At 52.4% G+C, this 16009-nt stretch overlaps 1 protein-coding gene across 5 annotated transcripts in view; it reads left to right on the forward strand.

Annotated features, from left to right (window-relative positions):
• Positions 1-16009, forward strand: part of GRIK5 (glutamate ionotropic receptor kainate type subunit 5) — a 52568-nt gene that overhangs the window by 22119 nt on the left and 14440 nt on the right. For 2 of the 5 annotated variants that reach the window (XM_041744108.1, XM_041744112.1), the window contains 4 exons: positions 11385-11513; positions 12717-12833; positions 13034-13143; positions 13572-13745. In XM_041744108.1, the coding sequence (XP_041600042.1) occupies positions 11385-11513; positions 12717-12833; positions 13034-13143; positions 13572-13745 (530 nt within the window). The remainder of the gene's footprint in view (positions 1-11384; positions 11514-12716; positions 12834-13033; positions 13144-13571; positions 13746-16009) is intronic. The other 3 variants (XM_041744109.1, XM_041744110.1, XM_041744111.1) reach the window with 3 other exon arrangements.

Raw genomic sequence — 16009 nt, forward strand, 5'->3', positions numbered from 1 at the left:
ATTCAGGAAAGCAAATGACCTACAAGATAGCCCTCAGGGCTATGATGGGAGAAACTCAGAGGAGGGGCCCAGAGGAGGCTCCTGATCCAGCCAGGCATCCAGGGAGGTCTTCCTTGAAAAAGTGAAGCCCAAACAGACTCCCAAAGGGTGTCAAGGGTTCAACAGGGGGCTGAAGGGGGTGTGGGGGCAGGGGAATGTGTTCAGAGTGGAGGAAATGGCATTTCTACAAGGGACATCAGGGTGAGGGAGAGTGGGGTGCCCTGGAAGGGACCTGATTGTAGGTGGGATTTGGATGGAAGGGAAAAGGGAGAGAGGCAGGGGTGTGGGAGGTGGGAGGTGAGGATAATGTGGAAAAAATATTTTGGAGTCAGACCAGTCTGGGTTTGAATCCTCAGGTGAGTTGTTTCTCTTTCTTTAACTTCTCTTTTTCCCCTCCTGTGGATGGAGATGGTGATGCCTCACAGGTCTGTCAGGAGGGTTTCAGGAAACGGGGACAGCACCAGACATGTCACTTGTCATGTCAGAGGCAGAGGATCTCAATGTGTATTCCCTCTTTTCATTCCAGGCAGGAAAAAGCCATGTGGGCAAGTACCTGGAGGCAGGACTGTTCTATGCTAGACAAACAGGCTCCAGACACCCCAGGCAGGTGTACATATTAAGGACCTGTGGCTACAAACAGTCAGGGAAGCTTTGACATTGGACTTGGCTGAGGACATCTAGGATCCTTACCCTCCTGTCTCTTCCATCCCAGAATTCACTGCCTCCAAGCCCCTGAATGTCACCAGGGTAGACTTGAAAAGGCCGTTTTGCATGACAAGGGCAGTTTATTCCTTAGGGCACCGATTTTCAAAGGCTGTTTTGACTGCAGAACCTTTTTTCCCCCCAATTGAAAGCATCCTCAGAACCCCAGACAGAGCAGAATAGCTCTGGTGGAGGCAGGGGTAGGGGTGTCCCTGGGGTCCTGGTGGCTAAGTCTCTCCCACCTCACCCCATGAGCAGGCCCGAGGCACTGCCCCACGGCTGCCAGCCTATTTGAAAGCATCTGTCCTGGGTGGATTTAAAGGTCCCAGAGCCAGAGTCTGAGAAGGGAGGGGGCATGGAGCACTGTTGGCCCAGCACCCACCCGACTGGCCAGCTTCTCCGTGACTTCCATTTCCACGTCCTAGTCTTCAGTTATGTAGGTTCAGAACTTTTAACATTCATCAGGGTCCCTGGAAGTAAGCCGACTGTGGGAGAGTAGCCCCCAACCAGTCACTATAAATAGAATACCAGTTTATTCAACAAAGAAGTAGCAGGATAGTCTGATTTATGGCCACATGACCTGGGGGAAGAGTCTTAACCTCCTGAGCTTCAGGCCTATCCTACAGCATGAGCTAGGATCGGGCACCATGGTGTCCGGAGTGAGCATAGCACAGAGGCTGGGGGGAGCTTTTCTGATGAGCTGCTGTGATTGTGATCTTGAGTCCTATTGGAATCTTGGCTCTGCTGCATACTAGCTGTGTGACCTTGGGCGAGTTACCAACCACTCTGTTAGCATCATTTCTTCAGCAGTAAATTGGAGGAATAAGAGTGGCCAGTACACACCACGGTCTTGAGCATGAAACAAGTTATTTCTGAGGCTCAGAATGGAGCCTGGAAGGTAGTGCGTATTATAAGCATGTGTTTTATTTATATTCCTATTAATATACTAATAAGAATACTAATAATACTGGTATATATTAATAATACCGACGTGGCCAACACATGCATACATTCATGTGTTTGTGTGTTCCCTAGCCAGCTAGCATTTACTGAGGGCCTACTGTATACCAGGCCCTGTGCTACACCCTGGGGATACAGTAGTCAGGCCTGGCCTTGCTCTTACTGAACAGGTTGAAGAGTTTGGCCATGAGCAGGGGGCTCACAGCATATGCCCCCAAAGGTCTCAGAATCACTGGGATTGGGGGTGGGCAGCAGGATGACCTGCAGGGAGGTATGGGGATAGTAGAGATGGAGACAGGGGGAGGCTTGTGAGCACCAGGGCTTGGTGACTGCTGGGGGGGCGGGGTGGGACACGGGAGAAAGGACTGAGTTTCTCTGTTGTTCGTTGCTTGGGCAGCTGGGTGGCGGCGATGACATTTAGGGAGAGAACACTGGAGGAGGAGCAGGCTAGGAGCGCGAAGGATGGGCGGGGCTTGGCCCTGCAGAGGCTCAGCTGCCTGCTGCCCGTGGGATGGCCGAGTACAGGGAGCTTCATGCGGGTACTCGCCATGGCCTCCCAGCAGCGGCAGCAGCTGCCTTTGTTGACACCACACCACATGCCAGAGGCTTTTGAAGTGTTACTTAAAGGTCCTAAAAATCGCAGTCTTCCCACTGCTGCTCCGGGGCTCAGAGGGGAAGGGACTTGCCTCCCCTCACCATGGGGCGCAGCCAGGTGTGTCTGACCCAAGGCCCTTCCCAGACCCCCAGCAGGTCCTCAGGAAGCCCAGAGTGGATCTGATGATGCACTCACACTGTGCCAGGGCCTTGCCTAAGCTTTCTGAACTGTATGAATTCCACCCCATGAGGAGGGCCTGGTATTAGCCCTGTTTTCTGTAATGGAGAGTGAGACACCAAGGTACCATGTCCAGGCCACACGGCTGGTGGCTGTCACAGCCAGGGCTGGCCCCCATCAGGCTGGCCTGGTGCTGACGAGTGACTTCCAGATGGAAGACAGCCCAGGGCACTGGAATCTCCCCAGTCACCCCACCCGTCCCTGGGCCAGTCTTAAATTCTAGTCCCTTTATTCCACCCAGTGGCCATTGCTGGAATTGGCTTCTCCCTGTCCTTACTGCCATGGCACGAAGTCAGGCTCTCACCAGGCTCTTCACTGACTTCTTGGCCTCCCATCTCTCTCCATTCTGGTTTGTCCTCCAGTAGGATCTCCTGTGGTACAAGTCTGGCCTGTCATTCACATGGTGTAGCCAGAACACCTTCCCACCCCCAAGAGAAAGCCTGTGCTCTCTGGCCCTTCTCTCAAGGGCAAAGCAGATATCTTAGGTTGGTCCAGGGAAGCAGACCCTGAGGTGGACTTTAGCAGGCTGAAGGCCCACTTGGAAATCAGCCCTGTGAGGGAGTGAAGGAGCAAGCCTGGGCAGAGGAGGGAGTAGAGTTGCAGTGCACTTAGACTGGGCCTCAGTTGGCCATCACAGCCCCCGAGGTGAGGGGGCAGGCCTGTATATGCCCCACCAACTTGTCATGGGAAGGGGCTGTCCTCAAGGAGGCTCTTCCAGCCACCAAGCGGAGAGTGATCCCCACCAGCACGCTTGGCAGCTGGATCAGTGAGTGCCCGATCCTGAGGGAGGGGGTCTGAGTGGCCTCTGCTGCAGCTACTACAGCCATGAGCTAGTTAGGAGTTAGGAAGAGCCAGCTTCAGTTGTCTGCATTCCCATGAGATCCTTGAGAGGCACATCATGTCTCTGGATTCAGTGTCTCCTCTTGAAATGGGGATGATATTACCTTCACAGGGTTTTGGAGGGGGTGGTGAGGGAGAGTACAAGGCCCTAGAGCAGAACCTGGATCATGGAGGCCTTGTGGACAAGGAACTGGGATGTTGTTTTTACTGTGTGTGAAGCCAGTGGAAGAGTGTAGGCAGAGAATATGCTGTGATCTAATTTGTTTTTTCTCTTTTTATTGAGGTCAAATTCACATAACATAAAATTAACCATCTTGAAGTGTATAATTCAGCAGCAAGTAGTTTGTGCAACCATCACCTCTACCTAGTACTAAAATGTTTTCTTGACCTTCTAAAGAAATCCCCATAGCCATAGTCAGGTCCCATTCCCCTTTTCCCCAGCCCCTGGCAACCACCAGTCTCTCCATCTCCATGGATTTACTTATTCAAGATACTTCCTACAAGTGGAATTACCCAATACGTGGCTTTCTGTGTGTGGCTTCTTTGGTCCAACATCACATGTTCAAGATCCATCTATGTCATAGCGCGGATCAGCGCTGCATTCTTTTTTTAGGGCTGAATAATGTTCCACTATATGGACATATGACCTTGACTAATTTTTAAATCACTTTAAAATGATTGCTCTGGCTACTCTCTTGAGCAATAACTGTAGTAGGACAAGAGTAGAGACAGGATGGTCTGGTTAAAAATCCGTTAGAGGGTTCAAAAGACAGAAGATGAGGGCTCGTACTGGAGTGGTAGCCATGTTGGGTGCAGTTGAGAGGGAGAGGGCAATCAAGGGTGACTTCAGGGTGTGGCCTGAGCAGCTGAGTGGGTGATGAGGCTGGCTCCCACCCTGGGGAGGATGTGGGAGGAACAGTTTGATTTGGGTCTGGGGAAATAAGGGTTGTCTCTGGGCGTGGATCGCTTGGGGTGACTAACATTTGAGAGGAGAAATATGGATTTCATTGTGCAGCTGAGCGTGAGTTATTTAGCTCAGCCCCTATTTGGGTGGTTTCCAGTTTTTGCTGGTATAGACGATGCCACCATCAGCTGGGCCTGTGGATTTGTGGGTGTATTCCTAAAGGAGAAACTCCAAACTGCGGAAGCGCTGGGTCAAAGAGTACGAATGTGTTTTAAGCAGAGACTGCCAAATAGATGTTCAGAAAGGTTCCACCAATTTATATTCCCCCCAGAAGTGCACGGGAATGTCACATTTCCCACACTCTTGCCAACAAGCGGTATAATCAATCTTTTGGGGAAAAAAAAAAAAAAAACAAAACCTCTGCCGATCTCAAAGGCCAAAAATAATACCTTATTTTTCCCACCTAAACAGAACATTACCTGGCTGCATACTAATCCCCATGTGGATAGACTGTAGTTTATTGAAGCATGTTTTTGTACTTAGTTGTTTCCAGGTATTTTTATTTGTGTTGATATAAACAATCAGAAGCAAATATCTTTATGCGCAAAATCTTTGTACTGCATTGTAGCTGATTAGGACTGATTCTCTGAATAGAATGACTGCATAAAAGAGGACCCTTTGTATGGCTTTTGTTATATTTTGTTGAACCGCTTTCAGAAAAGCTAGAGCAGTTTCTATACAGGCTTCTTCTCACACAGAGGATTTTGGTTGGCTTTTGGAGATTTAGACATCCTACCCCTCAATCCGCTGCCATCATTTTTATAGATGATAGGTCACTTTGATTTTTCCTGTTTTGCCTGGTGGACCACAGTGAGTCTTATGTAGTTGGGTGATAGAGTCTAAGCCCAAGCTCAACTCAGAACGGGCCTGCTAGGTCCACAGACCCACCCTGAGTTTTCCTACATCCCATTGTATAATTGGAAGAGGCATACGTGACAACCAGCAGAATCCCACACTGGCTTGCTGATCCATATAGCCAGGGCCATTATGGTAAAAGAGCCAAGTGGAAGACCCTAGACTTCCCTGCCTTTCCCAGGATAGTAATCCAAAAGCAGTTCTACATCCTTTGGGGGAATTGCAGAGATTAGTGCCACCATTAATGGCTTGAAAGAAGCAGAAGTAGTGATCTCATCTACAGTCAACTGGGCGATTCGGCCTATGCAGAAGGCAGATGGATCTTGGACAACTGTGGATTATTGTAAATGTAATCAGGCAGCGACTCCAACTGCAGTCGCTGGCCCAAATGAAGTCCCTTTATTGGAGCAAGTCAACAAGGCCCTTGGCAGCTGGTGTGTGTTCCTGATCTGGCAAATGCTTTTTCCTGAGGCCCACCAAATGCCTCAGTCTCGTCTCAGGGTGACATCCCATTCCCTCGCCTTCTGCCATTGCACAGGCCACAGAGAATTTGATCCTGGCAGTGGCCCCGGGGTCATGCTGGTCCACTTACCCTGGCAACATTGCACTGATCGGATCTCGGGAGCAGGACGTCACATTTAAAGGGGTTGGCAGTAAACCTGCTGCTGACATCTGGCAGTCAGGGTCCAATCTGAAGACAAAAAATAGCCCCAGGTACTTGAACAGAATCACATCAGCTACTTAAACAGGGAGGATGTGATACAAAGAATTGTTACCTAGGTGTCAAGCTGGTGAGCCAGATAACTGAAAGAATAGAAAGGAAAGTGAGGGGTTACAGGTTCAGGGCTGCAGGAAATGGCCGCCACCCTGAGGCCTAAGAGGACAAGAGAGGCAGTTGGAAAAGGGGAAAACCTAGAAACTCGGATAAGAGGTCCCACAGAACTGAAACCCAGACCTCTGAGAAGGGGCCACTGTTTGGTACTGGTGACGTATGGTGGGGTTGGGGATCTGGGCGTAAGTTGTGTGCTGCTTCAACCTGTTTACTAAACAACCAACATGGCTTTTCATCTTGAGGGAGGCCTAGAACACACGAAGGCTCTGCAGCAAGTCCCAGCTGTGTGCAGGCTAATCTGCCACTTGGGCCTGATGCCCCTGCAGGTCCAGGTATATGCAGAACGCTGGTGGTAAATAAGGACACAGACACCCAGAGGTGACTCACAGCAGAGACCTCTGGGGTTTTGGAGTGGTTTGTGCTCTCTTCTGTGGCTATCTAGTCTCCTTTTGAGAAAATGCTCGTTACTGGGCCCTCCTAGAGGCTGAATGGTGAGTGACCATGTGGCCTGTGTCCTCTGGGGACCTGGCTGTTGTCATTTCTGCTTGAGTCGGGGTCCTGCCAGGAGACAAGGCAGGCCAAATGTTTGAATGAAGAGAATTATTTACTAGGAATAAACTTGTTAACTAGGTAAGTAAGAAGGTTAAAGTTGAACCTTTAATACAGGGATCAGCAAGCTTTTTCTGTAAAGGCCAGATATTAAGTAGGTTTGGCTTTCAGGCCATAGTGTCACCACTAGTCAACAAGCAGTCACAGGTGATACCTAAACAAATGGGAATGGGTATGTTCCAATAGAACTTTATTCACAAAATCAGGCATTGGACTTGGCCTGATGGCCGCAGTTTGCACACCTTTGCTCTCAGGTATTGTGGAGGTCGCAAGGCAGGAAATGGCTGCATCCCTAGTTCTGAAGGGACAGAGAGAGGAGCTGAAATTACTGGAAACTTAGAGGAAGGTGCTCACTGGCTGGCACTGGTTTCCCGGAGAGGGGCTCAGTGAGGTCGGTTCTGCAGGGAAGTCACAAACTGAATTCATGGATTCATCTGCGGCCTCAGGACGAATAGCTGCTGCAGGGGTGGAGCACCCAGGTGGGGGAGGCAGGGGCACACTGAGGAGCAGGTCCCTTCGCCTTCCTCCAGCATTGCAGCAGCCCGCTAGCGCCCTCTGTTGGCAGAGTCTGGCCGGGAGCTGCCGACGAGGCGGAACCGTGGTTTGCGCGGAGCAGGGATAGGGGGCAGGGATAGGGGGCGAGCTTGGGGCTGGGGTGGGATGCATGCTCACAAGTGCTCTGGTTGGCTTTTCGGCATTCAGACAGCCTCCCCGCCCCGTCATTTCTACAGATGTCTCATCATTTGGATTTTTCCTGATTTCATTCCAGAGATTAAATGTCAGCGTCCCCTTGTGGAGGTAAACCTCTAAGAACTAGATGACTCTGCCAGGAAATCAAGGGTGAGGAGGAGGAGGGAGAAGCAGAGCTCCAAAGGCCCTAAGGAGAACGTAGAAGGAGATTGCAGGGTTTAAGGATTCATCTGTCCGCCTTCAGAATTAAATCTAAATCTGCCACCTGACTCCACCACTACCTAGCCCCACCCCCAGGTATTTCCATGGACTTCATTCTGTCCTCGGGAACCCTGTTTCACTGTTGCCCCTGTGGTCTGTTCTCACAGTGGCCAGATCACATCATCCCCCTGCACACACCCTCCAATGTGACATCCTCTGTTGTCCTTGGAGTAGAATCCAGCCCCCTTCCCATGTGTGCAAGGCGCTGCAGGGCTCCGATCCTTGCTCTGCCCTCCCAGGGGGGTTCCAGCCACCCGGGACACTGCAAGTCCCTTCCCATCACAGGGGCTGTATGTGCTTATCTCGCAGCCTGGGACTTTCTCCCTGGTTCTTCTTGGGCCTTGCTCCACACTTTGCTTTCACTCAAGACTTCCCTGCAGTCTGGCGGGGGGTGGGTGGGGAGGGTTGGGGTGGTGGTCTCCAAATTAGTGTCTTCTAGCAGTCTTCATCATGTTGCCCTGCTTTGTTTTTCTTCATAGCACCTGTCACTATCCACCATTATATATTTATATTCACTGCTGGGTTCCCAGAGGTAGAACCATGTTTGGTCAGTGTTGGGTGTTCTGTAAATATTGGTCAAGTAGGTAAATGAGTGGATGGCCAGAGAGAATAGGCAGAGTGGCTGCAATGGGGAGGCACAGGGCAACATGGTGGGTGTCTTAGTCTGTTTGTCCTTCTGTAACAGAATACCACAGACTGGGTGGCTTATGAGCAACAGAAATTTATTTCTCACAGTTCTGGAGGCTGGGAAAGTCCAAAATCAAGGTGCCAGCAGATCTGATGTCTAGTGAGGGGCCTCTTCCTGGCTCACAGATGGCCATCTTGCTATGTCTATATGGTGGAGGGATGGAATGGGATGAGGGCACCAGTTCTATTCATGAGGCTCCAGCGTCATGACCTCCTCACTTCCCAAAGGCCCACCTCCTAACACCGTCATGTTACAGGTTAAGATTTCAACATATGAATTTGTAGAGGGGGAACGCACTCAGTATGTAGCAGTGGGGTGGGGGCTGAGTGGGGCAGGGCCTCAGTGGGCCGAGTGAGGAGAGTTGAGATAACAGTTTAAGGAGAGTGAGAGTTGTTGCCAGGTTTAAGCAGGGCTACTGTGACCAGGCTGTAGTTTGGGGGGGTCCCTCAGGCAGCTGGCTGACCTTTCCAGTCCTGAGACATGGTGGTCTGGGCAGGAGCAGAACAGTGAAGGTGGAAGAAGTGATGGATTCTAGAGGTGTCTGGGGAGCAGAATCAAGAGAGCTTGAAGATGGAAGCCGTGAGAGGTGGGGGGATGTCAAGGATGCCCGTCTGCTTCCGCCTGGGACAATGCTGGGCAGAGGGTGGAGGCTTCTGCCTAGGTTGACATGGATAGAGGGTGAGGACTGAGTTTGCTGTGTGTTGACGAGAAGTTCAAATTCACTCTAGTCATTTGCAAAGTGCCCATCTCCCGAGCTCCCCAGGACCAGAGAGGAGTCACACACCTGGGCCCTGACCTCTGATGCCCCCGGCCATGGAAGGTGGGGACAGTGGACAGGTGAAGCCCCTAGAGGGATACTGGTTCTGAATCCCGGGATCAGCGAGGACCTCCATTTCTTCACATGTAAAATGGTGAGAAAGATGGTCCCTCTGACAGGGTTGCTTTGGGGACTATGTAAGCTACTCTTGGGAGGGAAAGCCCTAAAATGGTGGCCAGGAGTCACATGCTGCATAAGTGTTAGCCTCTGCAGCCATGTAAGGTTCCATAAAGCACAGGGAAGGAGAGCTTTCTCTGTCTGGGACATTCTGGGAGGCCCCTGGAGGAGGGGTGACATTCCTGGTTCTTCAGAGGATACATGATGTGTCCAGTTGGGCCTGCTTTTGCAGGTTTAGTTGCAGAGGCAGAGACGCGAACGGATGTTTTCCAAACTGAGCTAAATGCTGTGATAGATCAAAGGGTGTTGAGCATGTGGGGGATCCATAGAAGGTGCTGCAGAGGAGGGAAGCTAGGGACCCTGTAGAAGTGGGTGAGATCCAGTTCTGCATGGCAGAGTGGGATGCCTCGGGCAAAAGGAATGGTGTGTTCAGTGATGCAGAGGCCAGAAAGCAGCTGGTGTGAGAGAGAGGGCGAGAGGCCCAGGAATATTTTAGGGAACTGTAACAGCCCTGGGTGCCATTCAGAGAGGCCAGGCTTGGTCAAAATCCAGCAATATTTGTTAGGAACCCCTCTGTAGATCCTGGGGTACACCTCTAACCAAATAGGCAGGGAACTTATAATTTAGTAGGAAAGCTGGTCCATTAATAAGCAAACAGGCAGGGTCATCTCCAGGACTGCTAAAAAGCAGAATATAAAGCAGGGTAATGGGTAATACAAGAGAGAAGACCCTGGCATAGGGGTAAATGGCATCTAGAGGCCTCTGTGGGGAGGCCTGAAGGAGTGAAGTGTGAGCTAAACTTCAAGTGGTGAGAAAGAGCTACAGAGGAGCACATGCAAAGGCCCTGAGGTGGGGAATGAGCCTTCTGTGTTAAAGAGCAAAAGGCAGTCATTGTGGCTGCAGCCAAATGGGTGAGGGGAGAGGGCATGAGGTGAGGCCAGCAGGCAGGTGGGTCTCAGATCATCTAGGGCCTCTTGGCCAGGAAAAGGATTTGTTTTAGGTGCAGTGCAGAGCCACTCAGGGCTCTTTAACAGGGGACTTTCCCTCTGGACTGTGGGGTTCTGAGTGGTGGCCAGGGGGCTGGTGAGGTAGCTGATAAGGTTATCAGAAGAGAGGGATGCCTGGGTAGCTCAGTTATTGAGCATCTGCCCTCAGCTCAGAGCATGATCCTGGGTCTGGGGATCAAGTCCAACATCCAGCTTCCTTCCGGGAGCCTGCTTCTTCCTCTCCCTATGTCTCTGCCTCTCTCTGTCTTTCATGAATAAATAAAATATTTTTTTAAAAAAGGATTGTCAGGAGAGAGACTCTGATGGTCAGGGCCTGGTCAGAGGGGATGGACGGAAGTGGACAGATCAGAGTTATGTTTTGGCAGCAGAGCCGCTGCCCTTCCTACTGGAAGAGATGTGGAGAATTCGGGAAAGGGAAAGAAGCAGGTTTGGCCTAGGTATTGGCTCGAGGCAAGGTGTCCAGAGTGGGTGAGGAGGCTAGTGAGCCAAGCATGGATGGAGCAGAAAGGAGGGAGCAAGACTAGAGACCAGCAGCACCTTCCTGAGCCCTGTCTGCAGTGCCACTGACTCCTGCTTTCCTAAGTGGAGACTCGGGCCCCTATGGCGGGCCTTCCCAGGGCACACATCCCGTGGGTACATAAAACTAATAGGATTCCTGTAATAGTGACATTGCTCCTGGCAGTTCACCTATTAGTCATGAGAGTGGCAAGATGCTCCTTACTGTCACCATCAAGAATTCCCAAGGGTATGCCCCAAATTTAGCCAGGCTCTGGGCCCCTGCCGCACCCTCCCAACTCTGGATCCTGCTCTGGGGCTGTGCCCTCTCCCAGCTCTCACGTCACCCTGGGGCTGGTACTATCTCCCTCGCCCCACGCTTGTCTTCTGACCTGCGCCCCAGTTCTGTCCACACCTGTATTACCTCATGTGCTCTCGTTCTCAGCTGCTTCTGTGTGAGCGTGTGTCTCCTCCTGGGCCCGTGATCCAGGACCTCTTCTCTTATTTCAGCCCCATGGGTAGTCTCTGCTTGAATTTAGAGTCAATTCTGGGATCTGGTTGGGGCCTGAGGGATAGTCAGTAGGCCTGGCAGGGGTATCCTGGGAGCCAGGTGGCAACCCCAGGACCAAGAGAGCTGTGTGAGACATCTCGTCCAACCCCCACCCCCATTTTGCAGATGAGCAAACTGAGGCCCAGAGACGCGGAAGCCCCTGCCCGAGGTCACCCAGCGAACTCAGGGCAGAGCCGGGGCTCCCCATTCCCGCACCTGGCGCTTTCCAGCGCCCTGCCCTGCCTGCTCCGTCATGTATGTACGCATGTGAGAGCCGCGTGTGCCTCTAGGGAATGCCCCTCCACCCTGTGTCTCCACTCCTCCCTACACTGTGTGTAGGGCAGGAGTCTGTCTGCCTGCACCCGTGCTGGTGGTCCGCCTCTGGGTCAGCCTGTGTCTTAGATGTGTGTGTGGATGTGGTGTGGTGTGCACACGTCAGTGGTGGCATACACATGACCGTGGGCAGTGCTCACGTGTGCAGTGTGTACGTGTGCCTGTGTGGCGGGAAGGGTGTGCAAAGTGCTGGGTGTTTGTTTCCCAGGCTCATGTCTGGCCCACAGCTAAAGGCCGGCTAAGTCCACTTGGGCTAGAGCAAAATGATCCTTTTGGATTAGGGATTCTGGGTATGCCAGCCAGACCCTAACCCAAACCCTTCTCTCTGTCGCGCTGCACCCACTCCCCACCCTCACTACCTCAGACCTGACCCTGGGTACCCCTCCCCCACTCAAGACATGTAGCTTCCCCCAAGGTCATTATGTCAGTTATGCTGGGCGCCGGTCCTATGTCGGGGCGGGGGTGCCTTTATGTACACACGTAAGTCACCAGTGCCTGCCGGTGGCAGGAGAGGTCCCATCTCTGCCTTAAGGTCCCTTGGCTCCTGCCTTGACTGACTAGTGCCTTGGCCTCTCTGAGACTCAGTTTCTCCATCTATAAAACAGGGCTAATAGTGGCCCTTCGGGAGCTGTTGGAAGGAAGATTCAAGGCAATCTATAGAAAGTGTTAACTAGGGTGGAGCCTGGTGCAAAGTCAGTGCAGAGTAAACGTTCCATGTTGTTAACTGTAAAGACAAGAGAGGAAACCAAGGCCTGAGTGGGTCAGCGTCCTGGCATCTCAGCATCAGTGGCAGGCGCTCTCTAGGACTGAGCAGTGACGGAGGTGGGAGATATGCAGGTCCCCGGGGAGTTTATAAAGCAGGGCCTTAACAGTGAACTTGACAGGATGAGGAGGGGCAGCCGGGCAGGGAAGAGGTCACAGGAGCGTCTTCCCGCAGACATGTGATGACAGGGGTCCTATTCTGGCCCCAAGGTGCTGCTCTGGAGACAGCGTGGGCTCCTGGCCCCTTCTGTCCCCGTCCTTTCTCTTTGCTGGTCTCTCGGTAGCTCTTTCTATGCATTTCTCCCTAACTGCCTATCTGTCTCCCTGGCCCACCCCTCTGCCCCTGCCCTGCTTCCCCTCCAGCAGAAGGCGGACTTGGCTGTGGCTGCATTCACCATCACAGCCGAGCGGGAGAAGGTCATCGACTTCTCCAAACCCTTCATGACCCTGGGGATCAGCATCCTCTACCGAGTGCACATGGTACGGCTCCCCTGGAGATGTGGAGGCTGTGGGGCAGAAGCTGGTGGTGGGGCTGACAACTGTGTCCCCCCAGGGAAGCAGATGCTGTGGGCTGGACCTTCCTTGATGGGCTACTTGTGCTCATGGGCACCCGGCGGGCAGGGGCTGGGAATGTGACTCAGTTTGGGGTGGCTCTGGGCCTCACTCCCTCTTCCCCCCAGGGCCGCAAGCCTGGCTACTTCTCCTTCCTGGACCCCTTCTCGCCTGCTGTGTGGCTCTTCATGCTTCTTGCCTACCTGGCCGTCAGCTGCGTCCTGTTCCTGGCCGCCCGGTGAGTCCACTGCCTGTTGCCTGGGAAGAGGAGGCAAGGAAAAGGCACAGGCCAGGGCGTCTGTGGCCAACGCGCACTGTCTATCCAGGCTTTGGATTTCCGTGCCCTCCTCTCTCCCTCTCTCCCTGTCTGCAGGCCCTGTCTTACCCTTGTAGCTCTGACTATTGCTCTGGGGTTCTCTCTGGGCATCTCCCCTTCCCATTCTCTCTCTCTCTCTCTCTCCCTCCCTCTTTCTCTGTGTCTCTCTGTGTTTCTTTCCACCTCTTATCTGTGTATGTGTCTCATTCTGTTCATCTCTCTCTTTTCCCTCTTTTTCTAACTGCCCCTCATCTCTTCTCATCACGGTGTCTCTGCCTCTTTCCTCTATTTCTCTCCTCTTTCTCCCTCCCTTGGCTCCTACCACCCCTCACTCCCATGTCTCTCCACAGGCTGAGCCCCTACGAGTGGTACAACCCACACCCGTGCCTGCGGGCGCGCCCCCACATTCTGGAGAACCAGTACACTCTGGGCAACAGCCTCTGGTTCCCCGTGGGGGGCTTCATGCAGCAGGGCTCAGAGATCATGCCCCGGGCGCTGTCCACACGCTGTGTCAGTGGAGTCTGGTGAGCAGCCTTCTGTCTGTCCCACCCGGGTGGGGAGAGCCCCATCTGTGTCCTGGGTGGATTCCGGTCCCCCTCCGCCAGCTGTGTGACAGGGAATGGGGTGGGGAGAGCTGAACCCCAGCCCTGCCTGCTGCGAGCTGTGTGACATTAGGTATGCCACATCCCCCCCATGCCTCAGTCTCCTCATCTGAAAAACACAGGTAAAAATGCCCATGTCTCAGGTTGTAAGGATTCAGTTGGGCTGTTATACAAAAGTGCTTCTGCTGACATGAGGATGATGATCGGAACAGCATCAGCGTGGCTGTTGCTGGCCTGCACACACCCTGTGGTCACAGAGACCTGGGCAGCCTTCACTGTCCAGGGATACCTGCTCCCTCAAATTCCCTTGGGGACCCTAGTAACCTGGACAGAGCTTACGTTATCCCCATGACAAGCTCTAAGAATCCACATGTTGGACAGTGGACACTGTCAATTCATGTCCGTTTGGCCCACCGTTTTTTTAAAAAATTTGAATTAGTAACATTTAAAAATTGGGCAAATTCACTCACAAATCCAGGTTTCTCACTCTTCTTGAAAATTCAGGGGCTCTGATAGCACTAGACGAGCCAACCTTCTCCTGGGTTTATGCATTAGAGCACTGAGACCACACACTCCTCCAGAGGCAGGGCCGGGTTAGGTTGACTTTCTCCCCAGGGCCCCCAGCTCCAGCGCCGCTTGAGCCCAGCCCTGCTCCCTAAGGCCTTCTTAAAGACTGTCTTCCTCATCTTCTCCCTATCACTTAGGATTCATCATGCATTAACAGCCATTCAGCAGATGCTTCTTGAGTCCCTCCCTATGCCAGGCACTCAGGTGAAGCATCCAGCCTCAAGAGGCAGAGGAGCCAAGAATAAATAGCTAAACAAATAAACACAGGAATGTCATCTTTTATCCCAAGAATAAATAAATCCCAAAGATGTCGTCTGATCCAAAACCTGTTCAAGACTAATGTTTAATGGGTGGCAGGTTTTCCTCTCCCAAGTGAGTGGGACTAATCCCCTCATATAGTGAGTCGTTGGCAACTCGCTTGGTCTGCTGGCTTTGCATCTTTTGAGTCTTGATGACAGTTTTTTAACATTTCGGGTCTGGCATTGTTTCAAGTGTCACGTGCTCTGTATTAGTTTCCCATTGCTGCTGCAACAAGTGTACAGGTTTAGTGGCTTAAGACCACATAAATGTATTTTCTTACAGGTCCGGAGGTCAGAAATCCAAAATCTCACTGGGCTCAGGTCCAGGTGTTGGTAGGGCTGGCTCCTTCTGGAGGCTCCAGGGGAGAATCTGTTTGCCTGACCTTCCTGGCACCTAGAAGCCACCTGCATTCCTCAGCTTATGGCTGCTTTCTCTGTCTTAAAAGCCAGCAGCATAGCATCCTCCTATCTCTCTCTCTGGCTCTGATCTCCTCTTTCCACTTATAAGGACCCTGGCTGGCCCGCCCCCAAATAAATAATCCAGGATAATCTCTGCATCTCAAATCCCCTAACTTAATCATATCTGCAAAGGCCCTTTTACCCCATAAGGGGACATACTCATGAGTTCCAGGGATGTAGACATCTCTGGATGGCAGAGGTCCTTCGGCCTACCACATACCCCAGTTGCCATTTACTGATGGTGTTAATATAATGAAGTATTAGATACAGGCAAACTGTGCTTCTGAAGCAAACAGAGCAGGGGGAGAGAGAACAGTAGGGAATATGAGCGCTCAGGGAAGCCTCCTTTAAGAGGTGACATCTAGCTGAGTCCTAAAGGCTAAAATAGAGGCTTCCCTGCCCAGGAGAGGGAGGAGCATTCCAGACAGGCTAGAGGAGGCATGCAGCCTGCTGTGACAAATCTGGCTGGGTCCTCAGGTCAGGTGGTGGACTGGTGACCTCCTCTCTGTGGGCCATCCCTTCTGCTCCTCGGTCAGGGACCCCTTCCCCAGGTGGGCATTCTGCCTGTACCCATCACCATCACCCTGGAAGCCCCCAGTCACACACCCCTGGACCCCCCACCGGAGAATTTGACCCCAGCTCACTCTCGTCTTCACCCGCTGTCCTCTCACACATTCACTCGATCACTCGGCCAGCGGATGTCTCAACAGAGGTTTCTTAGTCTCTAAATGTGACCCCAGCATGATGACTCAGCAGTCCGATGCCAGTAGCCTTGGGACTTGGCTGCCAGCGGGGCCCAAACTGGTCTCCTGGACCCCTCATCTTTGGTGTTTGTTGGGGCTACAGCCTCCTACGGTCCTA

The sequence above is a fragment of the Vulpes lagopus genome, chromosome 2 (assembly GCF_018345385.1).
Source record: "Vulpes lagopus strain Blue_001 chromosome 2, ASM1834538v1, whole genome shotgun sequence".
NCBI lineage: Eukaryota > Metazoa > Chordata > Mammalia > Carnivora > Canidae > Vulpes > Vulpes lagopus.